At 47.4% G+C, this 26609-nt stretch overlaps 1 protein-coding gene across 2 annotated transcripts in view; it reads left to right on the top strand.

Annotated features, from left to right (window-relative positions):
• DNAH9 (dynein axonemal heavy chain 9) overlaps positions 1-26609 on the top strand; it is a 190343-nt gene that overhangs the window by 34044 nt on the left and 129690 nt on the right. For both annotated transcript variants that reach the window (XM_031599209.2, XM_090122076.1), the window contains 16 exons: positions 873-1003; positions 2117-2243; positions 4997-5149; positions 6114-6239; positions 6885-7124; positions 8363-8523; positions 9910-10066; positions 10833-10937; positions 13455-13612; positions 14890-15028; positions 15759-16046; positions 17234-17444; positions 19681-19808; positions 20311-20419; positions 21926-22073; positions 23665-23839. In XM_031599209.2, the coding sequence (XP_031455069.2) occupies positions 873-1003; positions 2117-2243; positions 4997-5149; positions 6114-6239; positions 6885-7124; positions 8363-8523; positions 9910-10066; positions 10833-10937; positions 13455-13612; positions 14890-15028; positions 15759-16046; positions 17234-17444; positions 19681-19808; positions 20311-20419; positions 21926-22073; positions 23665-23839 (2556 nt within the window). The remainder of the gene's footprint in view (positions 1-872; positions 1004-2116; positions 2244-4996; positions 5150-6113; positions 6240-6884; positions 7125-8362; positions 8524-9909; positions 10067-10832; positions 10938-13454; positions 13613-14889; positions 15029-15758; positions 16047-17233; positions 17445-19680; positions 19809-20310; positions 20420-21925; positions 22074-23664; positions 23840-26609) is intronic.

The raw sequence follows: 26609 nt of genomic DNA on the forward strand, positions 1-26609 counted from the left end.
ATCTCAGTACCCACCTGGCAGGTGGCACAGACCAGAAACCCAATGTTTCTGGAGGCCAAACCTCCTCAGGATGCACCCAGGGCTGGGGAGCACTGTGCCAGCAGGGCATGGGATGTACTGGAGCCTCCTTGTGCCCTGTGAGGAGGGCTCAGCCCTTGGGGCAGGGCCAGCACTGATTGCAGGGTAGCATGGAAGTGCTGCCAGGCGAGCTTTGAGTGCTTTTGTGGTCTGACTTGGGAGGAAAGGGAGGAGCAGGAACATCCTGAACATAGCTTTATTTGTTCTTCACTGTTCTAAAAATTCAGGATCCTCACTAGGCACAGAGCATATCTGTCAGTGTATTCCTCTGCTGCCACAAGGGGTTTCCATGTTCCATGCCCCATTTGAGGCAGGGAAGGGCTCTGCTGTGCAGGAGTCAGCATCCCCATTTTGGAGGTGGGCACTGATGCTCTGATGCTGTATCAGGAGGGGAAAAGTAAGCATGCATGGAGTCAGAGTCCTTTCCGCTGTGTGGAAATGTCTGCTGCTGCCATGGCCAGGGAGGTTGTTATACCATCTGAACAAAGGAGAGTAGGTATGAGGAGACATACAAAGGGCAGTTCAACTCCATGGAAGTGGTGGATCTTAGACACTGACTTCTGCATGGATCACTTTATCCATGGCTTCTCTGGGAGCAGTCAGAAGCTGAGTGCTTGTTTTGGGCATTTGTGTGGAAAAGCCCTTCTGATATGGTGGAGGTGTCCCTTTCTGCTCTGGGCACGAGGCTCTCAGTGGGGAATCTCTCCCCTCAACACAGATATGGTGCCTAAAGGATGGAACTTCTATCACAAAATCAGTGCTTTACTGTGAATGTGTTCTCTGTTGCTTTTTAGGACTCCAAACGCTTTGAAGGCATTGATGTTGATTTTAAGGAACTGGCCTATGGAGCTCGGGAAACCCCAAACGTAGTTGAAGCCACCAATAAACCAGGCCTTTCACAACAACTGGAGAACATTCAGAGTAGGTAGGTGGAACTTCAGTCCCTGGATTTTGGCAGAGGCTGGGCTCAGCTATGAGAAGTTAGCTTAACCTGTGCTCTGAGGCTTTCTTTTTAAGACTGCAGGGTTGTTTGCATTCACAAGTTGCAGCACGTCTGATCTTTCTTGAGTCCTTTTATTTGTGATCCATCACCTTGAAGCCCCCAAAGTGGAGCCTGGCTTTGTGTATGTACAAATTTTCATCCTGCCTATCGATTTGCACATGTACAAAAGTAGGCATTCAGCAGGTTTGAGGAACACGTGGCCTTACTGCCACCCTAAATACAACATCTTAAAGGTCTGCTTAGCAGTCCAGGCAGGAATATCTGCAGCAGAGCTGAGCCCATGTTCTTTAATTTACAATATTATCTCTGCATATATACCCTTGGCATATGGAAGATCTAGGCTGCCTGGGAAAAACCTTACTGTCCTGAGACGGATACACTTCTCACTTAATGTATGAGCTTCTCTGCTTGGAACACACTGAAAGCTTAATATGATAGCTTTTTTGTCAGTAGTAACTATCCTCTTAAAATAAAGTGGTTTTTTTAATATACATATTAGGTAAAGCCAGTGTTGCTCACAGAGGACTAGCTGCATGTTATTTATGAAGTTTGTAAGCTCAGCAGCAGTTTAGCGTGTAAACACTGAAAGATTTATTTTAGATTGGAGCAAACAAATTTCCCTTCAGGCTTCACAAACACAAAGAGCTGACTAGGTTTGAATAAGACTTTAAAATACAGCTTGTTAAAATAAAAGCAGTTATAGAAACTTTCATCCCGGTGTGAAATCACCTGTGAAAATTATGAACTTGTCTAAAACAGCAAGTCAGTCTGCAAATGCTTTCCAGTTCTTCCACATCTGTTTTTGCTTTTTTATGAGGCTCCTGGGCTGTTTGGCCCTTGGGGATACAGGGAGACCTGTGAGTTACTACATGCCGTGCTGCCCCATTCAGTGAATGCTGTAGAGGACCACACTGTAGGCTCAGCTCATGCCTGACATTTTCCTATGGCAAGGAAGAATCTGCCCAACTGCAACATGGAACATGAGGGGATATTCTTCTGCCTGTCCTGGGCTGTTGATTCGCTTTGTTTCTCCAGGCTGTCACTATGTGAGAAGGCTTTGGCTGAGTATTTGGACAGGAAGAGATTGGCTTTTCCCAGATTTTACTTCATTTCTTCTGCAGATTTATTGGATATTCTTTCCAATGGCACCAACCCACAGCTGGTAAGCATTGCTCTGTGTCACCTTTGCATTTCCAGCTGTCAATGATGTCACAGCATGTCCTGGGGCTCTCTGGTAGCTTATCCTTTCTTTGAGTGCTTTTTCTAACCCCCCTTACTTGGTTAAATAATAAGTCCTTCACAAGTGAACTTCATCTGTCATCTCTGAAAGTCGGTGCACACTGTGTTGTCAGATGTAACCCTGGTGAGGTTTGCAGATGGTTCTGAAAACATTTCTCAAAGCAGAGTTTGTCTGCATGTTGATGGTGCCAAACCACTGGTGGTGGGTGAGCTGTGGAGAGGGAAACATCATTCTTGAAGATGCAGTTACAACTTGCTGCTGACCCGGGATCCCCAGGCTCAGGTGCCACCTGCTGCTGGAAGAGCTGCAGACAGAGCATTTAAATTTGAAAGGAGATGTCACTTCTGAGATAGAAGAGTCATTTGTTATTCAGCCACTTCTTTCCAGAACAAAAGCTTTTGTTAGAGAGGAAGAGCACAAATTGAAAGAGGCAAGACAGCTGGTGACCAGAGGCCATGGCCAAGGCAGGCAGATAGATCTCCTGGTTGCTCTCCATCCCTGTACATCTCAGGCTGCAGGCTGGGTGTCCAACGTCCTGCCCCAGGTTCTGGGCTTTCTAACCAAGGATGTTTCTCTGTTCCAGTCTGAGTTTTGGAATGCCAGGTATGAGGAAGTCCCTTGAAATACACAATTCCCCCGTTTACTTGCAGTGGGGGAACTTCTAGTTACCTTCCTATTTTAGGGAATGACCTCCATGTGTGCTTTCTTGCACTCCCCAGATGAGCACAAACTCTTCCTTTCTTACAGTGGGCAGAATTTGGTGAAAGTTTCTGCATAAGGAGCAAAGCAGTGCTAGGGCTGTTTAGTGATATGGGAGCACCGTCAGGAAATGGAGGCTATTATGGGCTGCACAGTGCTGTGTTCTGGCTGGCAGTGCTTGAGGGGCATCATTTGTTCCAAGCTTGGCTTATCAAACTGATAGAATTTTGCAGCAAATGAAGAGTTGTTGGATAAGGAATAAACTCTTTGTTCCAGGTTTCAGTAGTGGATAATCTCACCTTCAAGCTTTCCATCTAATTAGGAATGTGGATGTATGCATGGAGCAGGTCTGTACGTGCATTTGACAGTGTTGTTATTTATTGCTAACCTTTACCACTGCTTGTACCTGCCTCTGCTGCTGGCTGATTTCAGCCCTCAGAGCATTACAAATACCCAGTTGATTGATGCATAAAATAGAGAGGAAAAAATAAGGTTGGAAACAGAAGATACGGTGTCAAAGTGCTCTGTGGAGTATGAAGGAATTCTGCGTGTTTTCTGTTATTTGAATCTATTTGTGGTCAAAGCAAAGTAAATGTCAAGTAAGATCATACATGAATATACTCTCTGGTTTTGCTCCGTACTTTCAAAATCTGATCATCCCTGAAGGAGGATTAAATGCACAGTGCTATTATCCTCTTGAGCTGGGTATTGAACTTGGGTGGATTCAGGTGTACCCAAGGCTCCTGTGGCAAAATTACACCAATGGTTGTTGGAAGCCTTGTGAGCTGGCCAAGGTATGGGATGTGGAGATGTGTGAGCAGAAACTTGTAGATGTAAGAAAAACTTTCTGTGGCTTACTTAACATTTGAAAGGAGAGATTTTAATCTGGGCAGATGCAGAGTGCCAGTTTCTTCTTGGAACTATTCAGCATCTTCCAAGGTCTGGCCCTACTTGAACACACATAAGATGACTACTGAGGAATGTCAGCTGCAGCTTGTGAGAGCAAGTGTGGTTGTTCTTTGTGAGTCAGATTTAAACAGACAAATCTGTTGTCTTTCTCTGAAAGCATCAGCACACTGTGCATCTCAGGCTGTTCTCAGCCTCATCCCAGAGGAAGCTGCTCTCCGACCATCTCCTCATCCCTGGCTGTCTTTGAGAGAGGCAGCTCTGCTCTGGGACTGCTTTGTGAGCCGACCCTTGGGGGAACGTCAGCCCTGGGAGACAGCTGATGGTGGCAGTGTGTGACACACAGTGATCTGGTACACAGCTGAATGGAAGTGATGTGGAAAAAAATCTGGTGATCTGATTGGCTTCCATTGGGAAAGTGCTGATGTTGAGAGCCTGCAGCAGAAAATCTGACGCCTCCACATTGGCTATTCAGTCTCATACAGGTGTGAACAAGGCAGGAGTTGTTATTTTCATTCTGGAAGAGCTCTTTTGGTCAAGGTGGAGGTTTCGTAGAAGGTCTGGGCTGCTAAGCAGTTTTGCATGGATCTTTGTCAGAAATGAAGGTCTCATCATGGAGGAGATCTTGTGACTTTTCATTGGCCCCAAATTGTCTTCTGATAGAGAGAAAACAGGGAGATTCACAGTGAATAAAACTCCCCAGCGTGCTGTGAATAGGATGAAGTGGAACGGTGGCTGGAGACCTCTCATCTTTACATGGTAGGGAAAGTGGGCCTAGGAGGTGATGTAATGTTTGGATATTTGCTTTCTGTGCTGTTACCCTATTTAGGAGATTTCTCAGTGGAAAAACGTGCTTTATTGAAGCATGTTTGCTGTGTGAATTGAGTAGAAATAGCTGGAAGTATTGGAAGGGACAGCAGGAAGCTTGTGATCCTGGCCGCATGAAGAGCTGTGGTCGCATTGAGACATTCAAGAGCTTCTTTATGAACATGACTGTTGCTGTGAGTTGTGTATGGTGATGGCCACTCTGCTTGCCCTGTCTCAATCACTTTATACAATTCTGCCTGCAGGTGCAACGTCATCTTTCCAAACTATTTGACAACCTGGCCAAGATGAGGTTCCAGCTGGACTCTGAGCAAAAGCCAACCAAGATTGGCCTGGGGATGTACAGCAAGGAGGAGGAATACGTCAGCTTCAGTGAACCGTGTGACTGCAGTGGGCAGGTGAGAGGGAGGACATCATCCATCAAAATGGTGTGCAGGGATCTGCTCTCTCACACCATATTTGGGCTTCTGTTGCCAGGATGTGATAGAATTCCACTACTCTCCCTTTATGAGAATGGTTGGAAGAGGTGCTTGTGTGATTTAACAGTTCCATATTTAGTGGCCCTTGGTCCCACTGTGGTTACGTGCTCACGGAATTGATGCATTGGCATTGCAGACCACAGTGGGAAGAAGGGCTGGGGCCTTTTTCCAGCTAATTGGGGTTTCATTTATTCATTTATTTTCTAAGATATTTTGAATGTTAGTCTTACATCTTGTTAAAAATATCCTCATAAGGGAAGAGCTGTGCATTGGAAATAGAATAAGCCGTTCCATAGTACCTCTGCATGGGCATCCTTTGGAAGACAAGGATTTTTTTCCTATTTTCTCATCTTCATTCCTTCATGGGATGAATTACTGAGCTACTGCTCAGCTAGTCTGTCCCCACAGCTGTACCTTTCTGCATCAACTCTTACAAGAAGCTGAAGTGTGTATCAGCCACCAAACTGCATGGTGATGGAGCGTGCTGCATTTGTGCTGTCCTCTCAGTGGGGATTTTGTGGAATATGAATTTCAGGAGAAACCTTGTTCCCAAGTTTGGCATCACTTTTTGCCTGCTGCTGGCAGATTGCACCTGAGTCCTATCTGTGATTCTTCTTGTGGCCTGGAGGAGGAACATACTGCTCCAAATTACTCATCCGTGAAGTTTGTTTTGGTTTCTCCCATGGCTTGAGTTCAAGAAAGATCTTGCCTGTTGATGTCTACCCATGCAAGTTGTCCAGTACCAGAATCATCTAAATCCACTGAGTCTGAAAGAGGCTGAGGCTTGTTTAGAGAGTTGAGATGCTTGTGCCATTCTGTATCTTCACGTAAGCCAGAAGTGCTTAAGAAGAACAGATGTGTGACTGTGATTTAATCTCTCCAGGTTGAGGTCTGGCTGAATCATGTACTGAACAGCATGAGGGCTACAGTCAGAGATGAGATGACAGAAGCTGTAACGGCGTATGAGGAGAAGCCAAGGGAACAGTGGCTCTTTGACTACCCTGCTCAGGTATCTGCTGTTGTTTATCTCTGCTTGGTCCAGTGCATGAAGAGGCAGCTCTTGGCCTTTTTCAATCCTGCTCTTTCCTTTTTATTGTAACAGCATCTCACTGTGACTGAGAGCCTTCTGCTGTGCTGTCTAGAAGCAATGGGGGATGAGTTGTCCTTTATCCTACCATTCTTCTAACAGAGTCTCCAGGCTGAGCCCTGTGGTCTGGTTGGGGCTGCAGGGAAAATATTCTCTTGGTTGGTTTACAGTGCTCATGGGCTTGGACAGTGCTGTGTCAAAGAGAGGTTTATCTGCCCAGAGAAGGAGAGAGATGAAGATGGATGGTGAGGGCTAATGAGAGGAAAGAGCCCTTCATACGCACCTCTGACAGCTTCAAGGTCTCCAACTCTGCCTCCACTGCTGTGTCTGGCACATGAAAAATGCTCACTTACTAATAAGTAGTTGTTAAATATGTCTTCATCACTGACATGTTTTTAAATGAACGCTGCTGAGCAGGTCCCTGTTGTCCTGTCTGCTGTGACTGCTGTATCAAAAAACATTTAATTTCATGTCACGGATACTTTATCTTTGATCTCTCATGGATCACATGCTCTCAAATGTAAGTTCTCCTGTTTTCCCTGGTACTGAAGCAGCTCCTTTCCCTAGGTGGCTCTGTCCTGCACCCAGATTTGGTGGACAACTGAGGTTGGGATTGCCTTCGCCAGGCTGGAGGAAGGCTACGAGAACGCCATGAAGGAATACCACAAGAAGCAAGTGACCCAGCTGAACACCCTCGTTACCATGCTAATTGGGCAGCTCTCCAAGGGTGACAGGCAGAAAATCATGACAATATGCACCATTGATGTGCACGCTCGGGATGTGGTGGCAAAGATGATAGCACAGAAGGTTTGTGTTTGCAGCTCAGCAAAGTCCTGGGCTGGGCATTGGAGGGGGGATTGAAGGAGGGAGAGGCCAGCCACATGCCATTCAGCTTGCTGCCTCGGAGGGAGATACAAGACTGATTTTTACCTCTGCAAAGTTTGCTGTGAGAGGCAGCCCCTGTCACAGCTGCTCTGAGCCAGGGCCCTGCAGCACTAAGGGGTTGCTTGTAGTTGCTGCAGATTCACACTGGAGGGGTGGGAGAGTGGCCCTGTCCCTTCTGCCCAGGCACTTACTGACAGTCACTGGCATCACACTGGGAGGCAGCTGGACATGGTCTCAGTTATGGATTTAGAAAGTCAGAAAAACATGTGAGCTTTTTGTTTTGCAGCCCCTTGAATGATGTATGGGGCCATGGAGGCTCCATTGGGACTCCCTTTGTCCTGCATATTGTTTGTGCCAGTCCCTGCAGTGGGCTGGAAGGGGCTCTGCTCTGAGCCTCCCTGGGTTCTCTCAGAGGCAGCCAGGCTGCTCACGGTGCTTCTGGCTGCAGGGCTCAGCTCGGCTGGCTGCTGCCTTGACCCCGTTCGTGGTGAAGCTGTCACTGCTTTGGTTCTCCCTTCTGCTAGTCGAATCTGAGAAGGTGACCTTCCTCAGCACGCCTGCCTTTGCATTGAAGGCCTGTCCAACCCCCGGAAAACTTCATTGCAGTTGCTGTTTTTGTACCAGCATTGTGCGTGCTCAGCTAGGATAGACTTAATTTTCTTTGTCAAGTCTTGTATAATGGCGTGTTTCGGATTTTTAATGTAGAGAGTTAGGATAGTATACCGATGTTTTAGCTGTGGCAGAGCAGTGTCAGGGAGTTCTGTACTTCTTGTGCTGCCCTGTCAGTGAGGGCTGGGGTTGCACAAGGAGCCAGGAGGGGAAAGAACCAGGGCAGCTGGCCCAAAGTGGCCAAAGAGTATTGCATAGCATGTGGTGTCATGCTGAGCAATGAAAGCTGGGGTAGAGAAGGAAGAAGGAAAGGACATTGGGAATGATGACGTTTGCCTGCCCCTGGGAAGCAGCGTATTAATTCCTTAATTTGTTTTACTTGCACGTGTAGCTTCTGCTTAACTACTGAACTGTCATTATGTGAACCCATGAGTTCTCACACCTTCACCTCTCCAGTTCTCCCCCCATCCCTCCTGCAGAGTGGCTGTGTGGTGCTGAGCTGCTGTGAGTTCCAGCACAGCACTCTGACAGTGCGTATGGATGCGTTGCAGGTGGACAATGCACAGGCATTTGTTTGGCTGTCACAGCTCCGACACAGGTGGTCGGATGAGGAGAGGCACTGCTTCGCCAACATCTGCGATGCCCAGTTCCTCTACTCCTATGAGTATCTTGGCAATACCCCACGGCTTGTGATCACTCCACTGACAGACAGGTAGGTCCCTGGGAGCCACCGTCACAGCTGGGCTGTGCTGTGCAGTCAGACACAGCTACCAGGCATGGATGGGTTTGGTTTTGACACCCACACCCTCCTTGTTCTTTCTCCATGTCCCAACATTCTTGTGGCAGTGCTGTAACCTAGCGGTGGTACCCACTGGGATATCTGTGCTTCAGATCTCAGGTTGGGGTTTAGCTCCCAGGTTAATATGTTCACCTGTGTGTTTGCCTTTGCATGGGTTGTCCACAGTCCCATGCAGTCGATAAGTTTAGAAAACTTTCATCCTGTATTGAAGTAGACACCTACTGTGTGGTTCAGTTGTCTCTATGGGGATGCTTGGAGGACTTGAGATGCTCTGCAGCGTCCCAGCTGGCTTCCAGCTGCCAGTTCAGAAACATTCAAGTCTCCTGTGGAGCCTGTGTCACATCTTCCCAATCTGTGTGGCATCTCAGTGGCCAGCAGCATCTCAGGTGACTCAGCCATGTTAGTCAGCTGAGCCAAGACCCCATGTGTTATTATTATCACAGAATCACGGAATGGCCAGGGTTGGAAGGGACCTCAAAGATCATGAATCTCCAACCCGCCTACACATGCAGGGCCACCAACTTTCCCATTTAATACCAGACCAGGCTGCCCAAGGCAGGTATAGGGCATCCACAACCTCTCTGGGCAGCCTGTTCCAGCACCTCACCACTCTCATACTAAAGAATTTCCCCCTGACATCCAACCTAAATCTTCCCTCCCTCAACTTAAAACCATTTCCCCTTGTCCTGCCGTCATCTACCCTTTCGAAGAGTTGACTCCCCTCCTGTTTGTAGGCTCACTTTAGGTACTGAAATCATGTTTTGTTAACCATATTGACTACAACTCCCTGGCTTCTATAGGGAGCATAGACACCTGTGTGTGGGCACCTCCCATGTGTCTATCATCAGCATGAGAGAGGAGCTTTGGGGCATTTTGCAACACTGAGTAGGATGATTCCTAGGCCATCTAAGCAAGTTTCTACCAGTGGTGGGCAGTGGGATGCTTTCAGTTGGAGGGTACTGAGTGGCAAGAGGAAGGTCTCTCAGAAAAGCCAGCCTTTTCCCACGTTACCTGGGATGTTCTCAGTATCAGTGAGCAGTATGGGCTTTCAAATAAAGCTTAAGTCTGGACATGAAGGCCCATCAGCAGACCGTGGTGGAACAACACACCAGCAGGCAGAAGTAGTAATTAACGTAGAGGATATTCAGCTTCCACGTGCACTGTGCTCAGCTACTGCTTTGCAGAACAAAGGCTCACCAGAGCATGTTGCCTCAGTCCCTTTGCTCTGCACCCCAACAGTGACCTATTGGACCAGGTCTCAGTCTCTTCTCTTTTTCCCTTTTTCTTTTGCTGTGGAAGATGTTACATCACCCTGACCCAGTCGCTGCATCTGACCATGAGCGGAGCACCTGCGGGCCCTGCAGGCACTGGCAAGACGGAGACCACGAAAGATTTGGGGCGAGCCCTGGGCATCATGGTGTACGTGTTTAACTGCTCCGAGCAGATGGACTACAAGGTACTGCAGTGCTGCACCTCGGCCTGGGGATGCCTGGTGAAACCTCAAGTGGTCCCTCTGAGATCACTGCCATCCACCACCTCGCTCTGCTCCCTTCTGCTGTACTTCATGCCATCCTTTTCCCTTTTCTAAGGCTTGCATGTGGTTCTTTGAGAAGCAGAGAACCAAATCCCTCTCTCTGCCTCATGACTCCTTTCCTTCTGGAATTACTTTTTCATGTGAAACGCTTGAAAAATCTGTGTTTATACTTCAGCTCTGTTTGCACCATGCTCATGGGCTGATGTGCCCTGGCAGGGCTGCCACCTGCCCAGCTTTTTTTCAGGGTTCTCTGCCAAACAAAGGCAAAGCCTGCTGAACCTTCCATCACTGCAGAACGTTGAATCATCAGGTCGAGCTTTGCTCCCTGCCACTCTGGCACGGTACAATGATTTGGTAGCCTTAGATCATATTTTATTCAGCTTATGGGCTCTCCCAGGAAGCAGAGCCATAACTAATTCAGCACAGGTGACCTTTAAATCAAACGAGTGCACAGATAGATCAAGAAAGTGCAATTAGCAAATCAAGTGGCAAACTGTGTGGAGCTATAAATATTATAATTGAGTTGTGCCTGCTGTTTCCATGCACTTTTCTAAATACCCACAATAGACTGTAAATTGCTAAAAAATAAACAGACTGGGAAAGAAAATAAGAATCTTTTTTCCTTTTTGGGGTTGATTCCGTTCTTAACGTCACTGTTGTAATTTTGTTTTATTTTTATTTCTTTCAGTCTTGTGGGAATATTTACAAAGGCCTTTCCCAGACGGGAGCCTGGGGCTGTTTTGATGAGTTTAACAGGATCTCAGTTGAGGTCCTTTCTGTGGTGGCTGTACAGGTAAGTTGAGAGACACTCATAAATACACACAGACAAGGCAGAGTTGTGCTGCACTCATAGAGCAGCAGTAAATGTGGGAAGTGTGTGTTGCTGGTTTCACAGCATCGTAGGTGAGGGATGATATCCCAAGGTTATCACACGCAAATCACAGCACTGACAACGTGTGGCAGTTATGCTGCAAATATTTCTGTCACTTCTTTTTCTCCCTGCAATTACAGCATTAGTGTGGAGGCAATACCTTTTTCAGGATCAGTGTATGCTGTGGTTCTGTGCTCAGTCCTGAGGAATACACTTCATCATTAACGTGCTGTGAGATAATTGCAGCCCATCATTTTATAGGGAAGAAGTGTATTATGGCTACTCAGTCTGCCGTGCAGGGAGGAGGGGGGGATGTCTGGGGCTGATCCATGGCCTGCTGGGCTTTCTGGTGGTTATTTATTGCCTCCAGTCAAGCACAGCTTTTGTATCATAAGTAACAAATAGAAATATGTCCAAGATGTATTTTTGTAACACCTACCTGTCACCAACCCCATGCAGTCTTCTTTCCCTTCTTTTGGTCTTCATGTGGATGTGGATTTAATCTCAGTGTCTGTAAAGAGGGGCATTCCCAGCAGAGTGGGTGCAGTTTCTGGGAGGAAAGCCTGCAGCCCTGTGGTGTACCTTGGTGACACTGGCACCTCTGCCCACCTGCAGCCTTGGTTGATGTGCTTGTCTAGGATACAAGTGTGAAATCAAAGCCTAGAGAGGGCTGTTTGAGCTGTGCCTGCCTGTGCCTGGCTGTGCGTAACTCTTTTCCCTGTAGGATGATTTCTCATCTCCCTGTTGGTTTATCTGTTCAGTAGAGACACTGAAGGTCAGGCTGGAGCAGGCTCTGAACAGCCTGATGGAGCTGTGGGTGTCCCTGTTCATTGCAACCCTTAAGGGTTCTTTCCTACTCAAATGATACTGTGATTAGTGAGTTCCATGTAACGCGCATCAGCAGTCCTGGGAGAGGGGCTGGTAATGAGAGCCCCCTCCCCATCGTGCTATGGAACCTTGTTTTCTTGTACTTATATGTAATCTGGCACTTCCCCTCCTCTTAACGGCCAGTGGGGAAATCTGGAATTAATTTGGAATTACCTCGAGCTGGGTCTGGATGTTATCCAGGTCCTCAGTCACATTGGTGTCCTCTGAAAGCACCAGGGACGTCTCTGAGGCAAGGTGAGATGGGGAACCCATAGCTTCCAACTACCCCAAGCATTTGGGTGGAGTGTGGGTGCCCAGCTGCACTGGCCAGGATGAAGCAGTTCTGACTTGGGCAGCACTGAAAATGTTGAGCCTTGGGGAGCTTCGCTGTGGAAAACTGGGAAGCTGAAGGGTTCAACTTCTTCTGCACCCAAGTGTCAGTTGAGTGCAGGATTTTAGGATCCCAGTGTTTGGTGGAGGTACGGAGTTCTTGATATGTTCTCTTTTGGGCTCAGTCTTGCAGGAAGAAATGTCTAGAGCCCAGAAAGTTCTGTACTCTTGTAGATGTTTCAGTCAAAGATGTTCTGAACCCCTCCATGGACTCTTCACTCTTCTCATCTCCCTCTAAGCTGTAATTGGTACCTTATGTGACATCCCAAAGAAGCCCCAGGCGAGTACAGGCATTTATGTGTCTTTCCCTCATTTTCTCTTCCATCAGATTCTAGTTGAAAGTTGTCATTGAAAAAAGTCTTTGAGGATCTTAAAATAAAAGGCGAAGCTGAACAAAAGAAGCCCAGATATGACTCAACTGCTAATGATTCTCTGCTCCTGGCTGGAGAGCCGTGTCTGAGGAAGGCAGCACAGCTGTCATTCCATTGCTGGCTGCTATTAGGAGTGTAACCATGGCGATGTTTAATTGGCTGTCTTAGTCATGCAGCTAACGTCGATATGGTTCCTTACAGGAAAATATTCGATTAATTGCTTCACTTTAAAATGGCAAACAGCGGTGAGGTTAGAGTGGTGAAAATAGATTTCTCCCTTGCTTAAGTTGTGTTTGCGAAGAGATGATCCGTCTTTAATAAACTCAGTCTCTTTGGAACCCAAGGAATGAGAAGGACAAAGCTGCAATCAGACAAATGTAATATTAGTAAGTGAAGGTGGCAGGGGAGGCCTTGCAGTTTCCACCTGGTGATTTTGGTTTAAATTAAGAATTTGATATCCAGAATCTTAACAAGTGATAAGTCCTGGGGCCGTTTCCTGCTCCTGGGCAGCTCTTGCAGACCCACTGCTCTTATGGAGAAATAGTGCCAACTCTTCTCAGCTCCTTTGCCTGTTTCCCAGTCTCTTCAGCTCTGTTCTCTGCTTTGTGGTGGGAGATTGATGCTGGCGCACAGATGTACTCCAAATGCTATATAAAGATTTATATGGCTGATTAAAAAAGTGAAACAGCAACAATAAAACCCAACCAGTGGTAAGCCCTATCTGTCATGGGACCAGGGGAATGTAAGCATTATCATCTAATGTATTTTTTTGTACTGAACGCCAATACCAACGTTTTGCCTTGGTTCCTAGGTGAAGAGTGTGCAGGATGCAATACGGGAAAAGAAGAAATCCTTCAGTTTTCTTGGAGAAGACATCAACTTGGTACCTTCAGTGGGAATTTTCATCACCATGAACCCTGGTTACGCCGGGCGAACTGAGCTACCTGAGAATTTAAAAGCTCTCTTCAGGTGAGTCCAGGCCAGGTTTTGTGACCAGTGTAAGGCTGACAGGAATTGTCTTTTGGGAAATCTAGGCTTGACTTTGTTTTCTTGGAGAAAATGCATTGGAGGATCACGGATTTCTGCCTTGCGCAAGGAGCCAGCACCAGGAATAAAGAGGCAGGGAAAACGAGCTGTGTGCCTTGTGTTGGAGAAGTCAGTGCATGACCTGTCTCACAGGAGTAATTCTGGAAGATAGCATTACAAATCCACTGCCCTTTTACAGGCAGTGCATCTGCAGATCGACTCCTCATTCTCAGCAAACACAGGCTGTTGCTGCCTTTTGGCTTTTTTCTCAATGGCTGAATACTAAAAGTACAGCCCTGGTCCTTCAGCTGGATAGGGCAGCATAAGGGGGTTGGAACTTGATGGTCCTTGGTGTTCCTTCCAACCCAAGCTATTCTATGATTCTGTGATCTCCTTCCCTCTTTCCTGTGGAACACTTGTCTCAGATAGATAGCCTCAACTTCTATCTGCTCTGCTCTGGGATTCATTATCCCACTTGTTTCATTATCACACATATATGAGCTTGGATGGCCATTTTTCCTCTGACATCACCTGGACATGGTGTTGGTGGGCATACACAAGGCTCCCACCCCCAGCTCCCTTCCCCTCTGCTCCCATACCAGCACTACCTGCAGTGGGAGGGGCCCATCCTCTTCTCAGCACGGTGCTAAGACTTTGGAGAAGGTAGGGGAGAGGCCCAAATCTGTGTCTGCAAGTTCCTGCACCAAGCCACTGGTATTATCCTTTTCTGAGTGCCACACAGTATTCACTATTGCTGATTCAGCAGATTCAGCATCTGCTCTCCTATCCATCAGGGTAAGACTATTGCTTGGAAACAAACCATTGCAGAAAGGAGATTTCAACAATGCTATTTTCTTCTGAAGACTCTCATTTTCCCCCATCAGTGCTGACACAGATGTTGTCAGCTGAGCTTAAACACAGGCTCATGTTTCAGCTCAGGACAGAGCTCAGATAAACTCAGGAAGAGCTGGACAGGTAGCTTCTGTGTCTTTGGGGTGGCATAAACTGCAGTACAGAATCATAGAATGACTTGGGTTAAAGATCATCTAGTCCCAGCACCCTGCTGTGATCAGAACAGCTGGTAGCATAGGCTTTTTGTTTTATGTACATCCTCTGAATTCAAGCCCAATCCATACTAATATAGGCAGCAAACTGTGCCTGTCCCCCCTTTATAAGACCTGTAGTCAAAGGTTCTGCTCTTCTCCCTCCTGTCCTTCTAGGCCGTGTGCGATGGTTGTGCCAGACTTTGAGCTGATCTGTGAAATCATGCTGGTGGCCGAGGGGTTCATCGAGGCCCGTGCATTAGCCAGGAAGTTCATTACTCTGTACCAGCTCTGCAAGGAGCTCTTGTCCAAGCAGGTGAGCACGTTTCCTTGGCTGCACGGAGCAGTAGAGCACCTTGATCCCAAAAGTTGCTCAGAACACAGTGCTTTGCCACTTCACCTCCATGACTAAAGCTTCCAGCTGTTCTTTAGTGACTGCAGTTGTGCTAGAGGCTGAAGGGGGTCTTGGGCTGTCTAAAGGATGGGGACAAAATAAGAACATTAGAAGTTACTTCTTGGCTTGAGACCTCCTCTCATACCTCTTTCTGATCCTTTTCCAGCAGTGCCCTTACAGCTCAGTGCTGCTTCTGAGCTGTAACATGCCAACATGCTACACATGATATCCTTGTAGTGGAGAAACCTGGGTGTTTGGGCCCTGATAATGTACTAACATAGCTTTCACTTCATTAACTTGTGCACATCCGGGCTGGACTTGCTTTAGCTTGTTTCATTATTTTGGTGAAACAAATTGCTTAGGTCTTGTTTAGTGCAAGTCCTATTGCTGTTCTGCTGCCAGCTTTGAGTCCACAAGGTGGTAGAAACAGCTGAATTATCTGACTCTTTAATGCTGTCCCTGAAAAGAATCTCATCTACTGGAAAAGAAATCAGGTAACTCAGTCTGGAGTAGGCCTCTGGCCACAGTGCAAATATCAGATTTGGACATATTTCTATTGCTGGCTTGTCTGGCTGTTCAGAGCTACTAGTTCTTCCCCCTACATGGCAGTGTGGTCTAAATACAAATTCATCCCTCCTTTTTCTCTGCTTAGGATCACTATGACTGGGGTTTGCGTGCTATCAAGTCAGTGCTGGTTGTTGCTGGTTCCCTCAAGAGAGATGACCCAGGGCGACCTGAAGACCAGGTTCTGATGCGCTCTCTTCGTGACTTCAACATCCCCAAGATAGTGACTGATGACGTGCCAGTGTTTATGGGGCTGATTGGGGACCTCTTCCCTGCATTGGATGTTCCTCGGAAGCATGACTTGAATTTTGAGTCGTTTGTGAGGCAGGCTGTGTTGGACCTCCGGCTGCAGGCTGAGGACAACTTTGTGCTCAAAGTAAGACCGAGTAATTTGCTGTGTCTACATCGCCATCAAATTATGGTTTTCTTCAACCATTTTTGCCTTCACAGAGGCAGCTCTGTGCAATATTCCTCTTTCAGTTTGACCTTGGTGGAGGAGACAGTTTGCTATGCTGGTTCTGACGCAGTTGTGCAGAAAGCCAGCACTGACTCAGTCTCCCTGAGTTTACAAGGGGCCAACCCTTGTTGCCTGATGAAAGCATGGCCCCTGGAGAGCAGAGCTTTGTCAGCCAACAGCTATAAGGTATAAATAACAAAATCATAGAAGGGCTTGGGCTGTAAGGAACCTTGAAGATCTTGTACTCCCATCCCTATGCTGTGTGCTGGCTGCCCTCCACCAGCTCAGGCTGCCTAGGGCCCGTCCATGTCCTTGGGCACCTCCAGGGATGGGGCACCCACAGCTCTCTGGGCAGCAGTGCCAGGGCCTCACCATCCTCTGAGTAAAGAATTTCTTCCTGATGACTAACTGAAATCTCCCCTCTGTTATTCAAAGCCGTTCCCTCTTGTCCTGTCACTATGGCTGTAGAAAGTAATTCTCTGTCCTGTTTACAAGCTTAATTTAAGTACTGGAGGACCACTCCCTGGTGTCTTCCGTTTTCCAGGCTGAACAAACCCAGCTCCTTCAATCTTTCTTCATAAGAGATGATTGGAGCCCTCTGTTGACCTTTGTGTCTCTCCTCTGGACACACTACAACAGCTCCACATATTTCTTGTGCTGAAGAGCATCAGTCCCAAGACTGGCTCCTGGGAGACACTACTCATCACCGACCTACACCTAGACAGACCTGCTGACCACAACCCTCTGGCTGTGACCATCCAACCAATTCCTTACCCACTGAATAGTCCAAATAGTTCAAATCTGTGTCTCTCCTCCAATTTACAGATAAGAATGTGGTGTGGCATCATAGATAAGGCCTTGCAGAAGTCCAGGTAGATTACATCAGTTGCTCTTCCATTGTCTAGTGATGCTATCACTCCATCATAGGAGGCCACCGATTGGTCAGGCAAAATAGTGCTGGTGGTTTATTTGCAGTGTGAGGTTCTCAACCATCACGATTGCAGTGGCTAGATCAAACTTGAGCCAAAAGGCTCAGCAGAAGCTGCTTGGTAGGTCTGAACTTCAGTATGACATCGTTGTCTGAAATTTGGGCATGCTTTTATCAGGTGGTGCAACTGGAAGAGCTGCTGACAGTACGACACTCTGTCTTTGTGGTGGGTAATGCAGGCACGGGCAAGTCGCAGGTAATGAGGTCTCTGAATAGGACTTACCAGATAATGAAGCGACGGCCTGTCTGGACAGACCTCAACCCCAAAGCAGTCACCAACGATGAGCTTTTTGGCATCATAAACCCAGCAACAAGAGAATGGAAGGACGGTAAGTGCATTTTCTCCCTGAATGGGTAGATAAAGAAGGGTGTTTTTTTTTTATGAACTTCTTGAGCAACGTAGGAGGACTCTTTGTGTGCAGGTCGCAAAGCCTGGTGCTTGTCTGCTGCTCACACCCACGTGAGACTTTGTGGTTGAAAGGATTTATTGGATGTTTTAGCTATTTGATCTTCAGATGAGAATTGTAACATAAGCCTGCTTTATGCTGTTGCCCTGAGAATAAGTGTCACGTCCCTTAAGACCAGCAGTTACCAATTCCTAAAAGGGACAGGTAGGCTGGAGTGAGCTGGACCAAAAGAGATGTGTGCTGGGGCCCCTCAGCATGTGCCAGCCCTGGGGTTCTGCTGCTGGTAGAACACACACACCAGCCCTGGAAGTGATGCTTTTCCACCACAGTATTTTCCACTGAGTTGCTGCCTGATCTCTGCAGTACACCAGCACTTGCCAGACTGTCAGTCCTCATCACTCCCGAGGAAAATAAGCCATGTGTTTAAAACTAGCTGAAAGGTCACAGACTTCTCTCGGTTGTGTTTAATGCAGAAATGCAGTTCTGATTTACGTTCGCAGCTGGTTTGGGAAAAAGGCATTGCCATGAATCATCCTCAGCCAGAATCTCATCAAAGATAAGGAGACAAACCGTCACCCACCTCACCCTGCCCCTGCCACGGACCCCTCCTGATCCCCCGCTTTGCTCCAATGTCAGGGTTCATTTCATTTAATTGTAATTAACGACCCTAAATGAAAAGTGAAGGAAGGGAAGTGCGGGACACAGGCAGGACTGTGCAGGAGGCTGCAGCAGCTGCTGGAGGCCGCAGGTGGCACGGAGTAGCAGCACAGGATGTGGTAAAGGCACGCACTCTTTCTTGCCTTGCCTGCAACATTTCAAGGGAGCATAGGTGATTCTGTCCTGAAATTTAAAGGCAAACACTTTTTGTGTTGGCCACTCCTGAGAATTTTGTTTATTTTGGCCAGATAGCAGCAAGGAGATTTTTCCCACAGTCCAACAAGAGGTGATGCTGTCATCTCATCACTGTTCATTACTGAGGGCTGAAAAAGCTGTACTGTTAGATGGTAGAAGGTCCCACGAGGGAGTCCTAAAAGTGTGCTTTATAAAATCAAGCTCCTTTTTTAAGCCTCTTGACAGCTCTGTGGTGTGGATGCACAAGGTTAGGAGAGAGGCACTTTTCTCTCTGCTGCTGTCACAGAGCATATGAGGTGAGCATTGATGCACTGAGTGAGTCGATATTTTAGATACTAATGATCTTGGAGCAGATTCAGGAGCAGTTTGCGTGGCACGTGTTCAACATGTGAGGGGCTGCATACAGGCAGAGCCAGTGGAGTGCCCTTTTGTGACTTAATCTCAGAATGAGATACCCAAATCAGGTGAACTCTTCTGCATTTGCTGTGTGCAGGCTTAATTTTCAGTCATGTAATGCCACCATCCATGGCTGGTGTGGGTCACAAAGAAATAGCTTCTGGAGAAAAGAAGTTTGTTAACAATTCATCAGGAGAGACGCTTTGTTTTTCTTTGATGTTTGCCTGATGTTTTTTCATGGAGACCAGCATCTCCCTTGGTGTTTCCATGTGTAGAACAGAGCTGTGGTTTCGTGGAGTTTCCATTTGCTCTGCAGTACTGCTGCTCTGTTCCCAGCCTCCTTGCTCTTCTTAACATTCATTATTTACTCCCCTCGAGACACTGCATCCTCTCTGTCTCCTTGATTTTACTGACATTTTGTTCTGTCATTCAATGCCATCCCCTGCTTGTTCTCCCCTCAATCTCACTAAAGCCATGACCCAGTGTTTAATGCATCTTGATTTCCCTGAAATACTTTGAGCCACAAAAAAAAAAAAAAAAAAAAAAAAATTATAAGAAATTCCAAGGCAGATTCAAATGGTTTTCCCTTCATTGTGTAATTCATGCTTTCTTTTGCCTTTCAGCATCTCCTCTTTGCTTTTCATAGCCCTTATTCTCAGTGGGAATGAAGCTCGTGTGTAGGTCTGCAGTCATCTCCAAGTGATGCTGACTGATAACATAATGATTCCTTCAGAGCAGACTAGACCCATATTGTGATTCGGAAGTATTTATTACTTAAAACATGTACAGGTGCACGGTGTTCTGAATGCTTAAGATGAAAGCATTAATTACGATAATTTTTAGCAAGATGCTAGAGAAAACAGAGCAGGTGGCAGATTTGTTCATCAGGATATTCATGTCATCTTCCCAGGGCTGTTTTCATCAATCATGAGAGAGCTGGCCAACATCACACACGATGGCCCCAAGTGGATGGTACTAGATGGAGATATTGATCCGATGTGGATTGAGTCTCTTAATACGGTGATGGATGATAATAAGGTAATTAAAATAAATTAAAGAAACAGACATTCCTTGAAATGCATGGTGTGGTTCAACATGGGAGAAATGCATACACAGAAGTAAAACCTCCTCCTTGAATAATGCAGTTATGACAGTACTTTTTTCAGCTATACCAAACAATGTTACATTAAGAAAATGATGTGTGAGGAAAATAGCATGCTTTCATGGGAATTTCCCTTTCTTGGAAAACTGGAATCATGAGTAACCACAGATGTCCTGACAATAACTGCAGACCCTTTAAAAATAGAGAACAGGGCATAATTATGCACCTTTTCTCTCACCCCAAGGGAGTGCTGTTCATTCTGGGTTGTGGAAGAGAGGGATTGTTCCACTACCTGTTAGAAATCAGTTGCTGTGCTTGGAGGAACCGGTCTGACAGCAACCAAGCTTTGAGTGCCAAGTACTGAGCGCTTGTCAGTCCTGTTCCTGGGGATGCATTAACCCCAGAATTGTGCTGCTGCTCTGTCTGTGCCATATGCAGGTGCTGACCCTGGCCAGCAATGAGAGAATCCCCCTGAACCCAACCATGCGACTGGTCTTTGAGATCAGCCACTTGCGCACAGCCACCCCAGCAACTGTGTCCAGAGCAGGTGAGTCCTGGTCTGACCTCACTCCGGGGTGTTGCAGGGACAAACTGGGATCCACTGCCATTCGCCAGACTTCTGTTGGATCCCAGTGGAAGTTCCCAACTTGGGATCATGCTTGTCTTTGACGGGCTTCCCTGAAGCACATTGGCAAATTGAGGTTCCTAAACCCAAATCCATGTGTCTCGGAGATGTAACCACAGCTCTCTGATGCTGATGGATGATGACAACAGCAGCAATGCTGAGTGCTGCAGCTGTGCAGGGCCCTGTATGGACAGTCCATATTCCAGAGAGCCTCTGATCTTCGGGAAAAGTGCATGAAGCAAGAGAGGAGGGAGTGAAGGTGTCTCCTACTTTCACATTTAGGGGGAGTGAGGCCCAGAGCAATAACATGACTCAAGCAGGACCACGTTCTGACTTTGAGTCAGTCAGGAGATGTCATCATGTTTTCTAGGTTATGTCCCTTCACTGTTAGTGTTTCTCCTCTTCATTTTATTCTGCAGAAGGGTTGTGAAGTGAATTCACTGAAGAGTGGACATTTCTAGGGGTATATACAGTATCGTAGCATGGTTTGGGTTGGAAGGGACCTTTAAAGCCCATCCAGTTCCACCCTGTACCATGGACTGGCTTCTCCCTCAGCTCAGGCTGCCCAGGGCCCATCCATGGCCTTGGGCACCTCCAGGGGTGGGCACCCATACTTCTCCGGGCAGCAGTGCCAGGGCCTCACCACCCTTGGGGTAGAGAACTTCCTCCTCACATCTGACTTGAATCTCCCCTATTTTTGATCTAAATAATTCCCCCTTGATGTATCACCACATTTCCTGACACAGAGTCCATCTCCAGCTTTCCTGTATGCCCCTTAAGTATACTGGAAGGCTACAGTGGGGTTTCCCCAGAGCATTCTCTTCTCCAGGATGAGCTCCTTCAGCCTTTCTTCATAGCAGAGGTGCTCCAGCCCTCTGAGCATCTTTGTGGCCCTTCTCTGGACCCACTCCAACAGCTCCTTATCTTTCTTGTGCTGGAGGCCCCAGGTCTGGACACAGTGCTCCAGATGGGGCCTCATGAGGGCAGAGAAGAGTGGGGACAGTCCTCCCCCTGCCCAGGGTACTGTTGGCCTTCTGGGCTGCAAGTGCTCACTGCTGGCTCACATCAAGATTTTCATCCATGAGATATCACACTTTTGTTAACCCTTCGTGGTGATCACATCCCCACAAGGCCCCATGCCTGGCTGTGTTGGTGTTGAGGAGCCTACATGGCACACCCTGCCCAGAGCTGCACAGCTCCTCTGCCCTTTCTGGCTTTTGCCTGTTGCTGTCCCTCTGTGATGAGGGATGGTTACAGTGGTGGGAATGGGGGGCAGAGCAGTGCCTGGGCTGTGGATACCCTCTATGATGGGGTGTGTAATGGGGCATCTAGGTATAGCTGGTTGTGTGAAAGTTGCTGAGCAATTCTGCTGAAGGCCAAGAGTGGTCTCTGCTGTGTCCTCAGTGTTTATTTTCTCTCACTCTAAAGGGATCCTGTACATCAACTCAGCAGATCTGGGCTGGAATCCCCCAGTGAGCAGCTGGATTGACAAGCGAGAGATCCAGTCTGAAAGAGCCAACCTGACCATTCTGTTTGATAAGTACCTGCCACCTTGCCTGGACACCCTGAGGAACAGGTACCATTGCAGTGACTGCTTCCCCAAGGGCAGGGGAACGTGCTCTGCTCCCACACTGGCTGTGCTGTGCTGGGGCTGGGAGATGTGGCAGTAGAGGGGAGAAGTTTCCTCCTTCCCCTTAAGAGCTTTGAGCATCGCTGGCTTAACCACAAAGAAGCAGTGAAACAAGCCAACACTCCTGCCCTCCTTTATTGGCAGATTTTGTTTTAATCTGATTGTGCCTGTACTTCTTGTGCCAGTTCTACATCTCTTGGAAAGTAAATCTAGGAGGTCCTAAAGAGAAAGCCCTCTCAGGCTCCCAAAGTGTCAGGCTGCACCTGAGTCCAACCCATAAGTTGTTTTTTTCAGTAGAGCAGATTTTAGACCACTGCTGAAGGAGAGTTTTCAGTCTGTAGCGCGGATGGTGGTGGAAGATCAGATTTCCTTCTTCCTTCTTCCCTCCTTTTTCCCGTGTTTGTGAGAGAAGGTAGGATTGCTCTTGAGGCAGTTTTATCTTGAGTTTCTTTTCCCGATGCACTTGAACAGAATGAAATCAGTCTGTGTGGACATCCAGCCTGAATGTTCACAGTTGGACAACTGTCCAACGCATATGAACTTGCAGTTTTGGAAGGGCCCTGATCCTTCTTGGGTTGAGTCAGTTCCCAGGTGGGACCCACACAGAAATCCTGTGGTTCTTGCTCAGTCATTAAGGGAAAGAGCTCTTTTAATCTTCACATGATGAGGATTGGCCAAAGCAGAGTACCAACAAATCCGAGTAAGGAATCTTCTCACATCCTCTGCTTGCTTCCATTTTCCTTTAAAAACCAACCAACAAACGAACAAACAAAAGAACACAACAAAACAGTCAGGATACGGTTGGGCATTAGTGTTATTGATCAAAATAAGGACGTATCAGAAGAGTCTGAATTAATGAAGACAGCAGCCTTTGGAAATCAGAGTTGGGCAGGAGTTAGAAGGGAGCTGCTCTCTGTGAAATGAAGCTGACTGTGGCTGCTAGCAGCAAAGTCCAGTGGTCGTTTCCCACTCTGCTGAATGTTGTTGTTGTGTCAGAGTGTGAAATCCATAGGATTAGCTGCACACAGCCCTGAGCTGAGTATTTTGGTAGCTTGCTTAATTCAGAAATTGTAGCACCAACCCTTCAAATAGCTATAATTACTTTACGGAGGACTTCAGTTCTGCTACAATATTAGTTTGGAATTCTGTAAGTGTAGCTTAAATGAATGTAAAATGGCAAGATGAAAGGGTTTATTTTATTACTCCTCTATTTGACCGCTTTTGAACTCCCTGTGTTCGCAGGAAATCATTGCCTTTAGCAAGACTTCCATTTTACTTCTTTCAAGAGGATCAAAGTTTTAAAATGCTTGAAACTTCCGATTACTGTTATTAGTTGTGTATGTGCCAGCACCAGCAGGTCCAGGGAGGAGAATGGGGGTTCTCTTTATCCCTGTAGTCGTGAATAAGACAAGCACTGAAGAAAAGTAAAATGCTAATATTCTGAAAAAAGAATTTCTAGGCTTATCTTCCTGTGTTGTGAGCGACTGTAGTGCTGGACCCAATTACATTTCCCATGCTTTCAATTTCCATCCCTTAGGTTTAAGAAGATTATTCCCATTCCTGAGCAGAGCGTGGTTCAGATGTTGTGTTACCTCCTTGAGTGCCTCCTGACGGAGGAGAACACACCTCCCGACTGCCCCAAGGAGCTGTATGAACTTTACTTTGTCTTTGCTGCTGTCTGGGCCTTTGGTGGATCAATGTTTCAAGACCAGGTAATGAGAAGCCGCTGCTTCATCAATCTTCTATGCATGTCTCTTTTTTTTCCTTCTTTTTTTTTTTCCTTAATACTTTCCAACATGTAGTGCTCTATCATTAATGCTGGTTTCCTGGGGCTTGCATGTGGATGATAATGAATGAGAAATGTGAATACAATTCTGTTTGCAAATGACCTCCATAGCACCAGAAAGGGGAGGGTGTAGGGGTCAAGCGATGAAGGGATGTTCTTGCAGGCATGTTCTAATGGGGAGAAACACAAGGTTCATTCATAGAGACGTGTGAATAGGTTTAATGTGATGAAATTAAGTGTGTTTATCAGGTGATGTATCAGCTGAGTAGCCTTTCAGCCATTAGATTGCACAGGTAGACGTTGTGCTGTGTGACACGAACCAGCCAGTCCTTTGGCACCACACCAAGAGGTGTGTGTCAGCAATTGGTGGTCCTCAATTTCTGATTACCATGTAAGAAAGAGAAGTGGGCATGATGTGCCCCGGAGATTATGGGTTCTTTTAGGTGGAAATAGTGGCTCTGCTCTCGCTCTCCAAGGTGTTGTTTGCTGGAGGAGGGCTGTCAGACAGAATCAAAAACGTGGTGCCCTTTGGGTGCTTAAGTCTTCAGTCCAGCCAGAATTGTTATGTAGCTGTTGAAAATCTGCAATAATTGTAAATGAAATGTGAAAAAAGGGTCCCTCTTTAGAGTGTGTGGGTCACTTAGTGTCTGGCAACTGTTATTGGACCTCTCAACTCCTTGCCCCTGCACTAGTGCAGAGGAGCAGCCACACAGCTGCTTTGCCAGCTACTGGGGTGGGTGGTGGTGGAAGCTCCCTCTGGGCAGGCAGCTGGTTCCCTGGAGCGAGCTGCTGGGCACAGTCAGCTTTTGGACTCTAGTCTAGTGTTTGAGGGCACAACCTAGAGATCAGGGTTTTCTTGGGGTAAGAGGGTTGATCAGATTGTATCACCAATCTCTGACAGTCGAAGCGTGTTCCTGTCTGAGAGGCAGAGGAAAGCAGGGCACTCCTCCCTATGATGCTTTCCACAGTACATCTATCCTATAGATTAATTGCAGCTGTCAGCCTCTGTATCCATCAGTTTGCATTAGATGAGGTGGGTGTGATTCCTCACATAGTGGTAGTATTGTGAGACCGAGTTTTCTCAAGGTCATCATTTGATAGTGCACAATTTAAACTCCCTCTTCAGGTCCTGGTGCTCAGAGTAGAGCTGGAACACAATGGCTTTGTTGGGAGCCTTGGTGTGGGAGCACAATGGGACTTACAAGGATCTTCTCTAGAGTTGCCCTGGGGAAGCAGAGAATAAAGGGACATTTCTCTCTCCATGGCCCCTTATTCTGCCCCATTTCACAGCTGCATGGCTCAGCTTGGAACAGTGTGCTTTCCCACAGGCCAGAAACACCTGCTGGACTGCTCACATTCGCTTCATAGCAAGGAGCTTTGGGAAGTGAGGAGCAACTGAAGCCAGACTTGGTGCTCACCGCAAGCCCTCCTGCCTCCTGGCACTGTGTGAGCTGGATGAGAATGGCTTTTGTCATCCTTGTGGAAGCCTTAACCTCTCAATTTCCTACGTGAAGCACTGTGTTTGCTCCAGCAGTGCAGACTGCTGTGTAACCACAGGAGCTCACGGCTCCTTCAGCAGGCTGGCTGGAGTGCAGCTGCTTGGCCAATAGGTGCCTTGTCCCCCACCCCACAGCTCTGCTTCTGCACCCCTGGCACCGTTGCAGCCATTTGTGCATTGCGGGGGCCTGGTGGGCTCCCAGAGCCTGCTGAGGGCTGCAGGAGGATGCACACAGCGGCCCTGCGGGATGCCGCCCGGCGTGGGGCTGCTTCTGATGCTCTGTAAATGTCAGCGCTGAGAGCGAGGGTACGGCGGTCCAAGCGTGGGGAAGCCTGATGAAAAATGATCCAATATAAAATCTGTTTATTGCTTTCCATTGAAGGTGCCCTTCGGGTTGACCTTTTGCTACTGAAATGTCAGGAGCAAAGAGTCAGGAAGGCTTCTCGCCGCTCTGCATGTGGTGGTGGGTAGCGGGGCTCCGTACAAAACCAGATGATAAATTTGCCATTTCAAGGCTCTGAGATCAGTGGCAATCCATGCAGGGTTGTTATTAAGGAAGCAATTTGAGCTGGAGCCCATCTTGGCAGTGAGGCTGGGGCTGGAATCCATGCAGCTGCAGGCAGCTTGGGCTGCAGGAGTGAGGGCAGTGCTGTGAGAGGGCTTCCAGCACTGCTGTGTGTCCCTCCTGCTGAAGGCTGCTCTGCTGCTGGCACTGAGCAGTTGTGACAATGGAAGAATGGAGAATTACAGTTATTCCCCTTCTCTGAATAGCGCAAGGATGCAAAATCAGGAATACGAATAAGCTGGTTTTAGGATCCTCTAGGCTTTTTGATGAGTGATGGCTCAGGGAGCTTCACAGAGGATGTTTGGTGGCAATTCAAGCCCTGATGGAGACTCATCAGCATGGAGGCAATGTTCTGGCAGTACCAGCTTCTGACCTGGGAAAGCGTGTGGCATAGCAGTGGGGGGAGAGTGCCTTAGATGTCCCAGGAAGACTCTGTACTGTTAGAGCTGGATACATTTTGCATCCAGTGTTTCACAGACATCTTTTTAACAGCTTCTTTCCCTCCCCCCCCCACTCCTCCCTGAGGCAGAAGGCTGAAATACCCCTGATCTGGGTGCAGACTTGCCTGGTGTCATACAGGAGATCCGTGTCAGAGGAGGAAGATAAGCACGTTTTGCAAGTCCTGAACCAGCA

The sequence above is a fragment of the Phasianus colchicus genome, chromosome 20 (genome assembly GCF_987193195.1).
Source record: "Phasianus colchicus chromosome 20, bPhaCol1.hap1.1, whole genome shotgun sequence".
NCBI lineage: Eukaryota > Metazoa > Chordata > Aves > Galliformes > Phasianidae > Phasianus > Phasianus colchicus.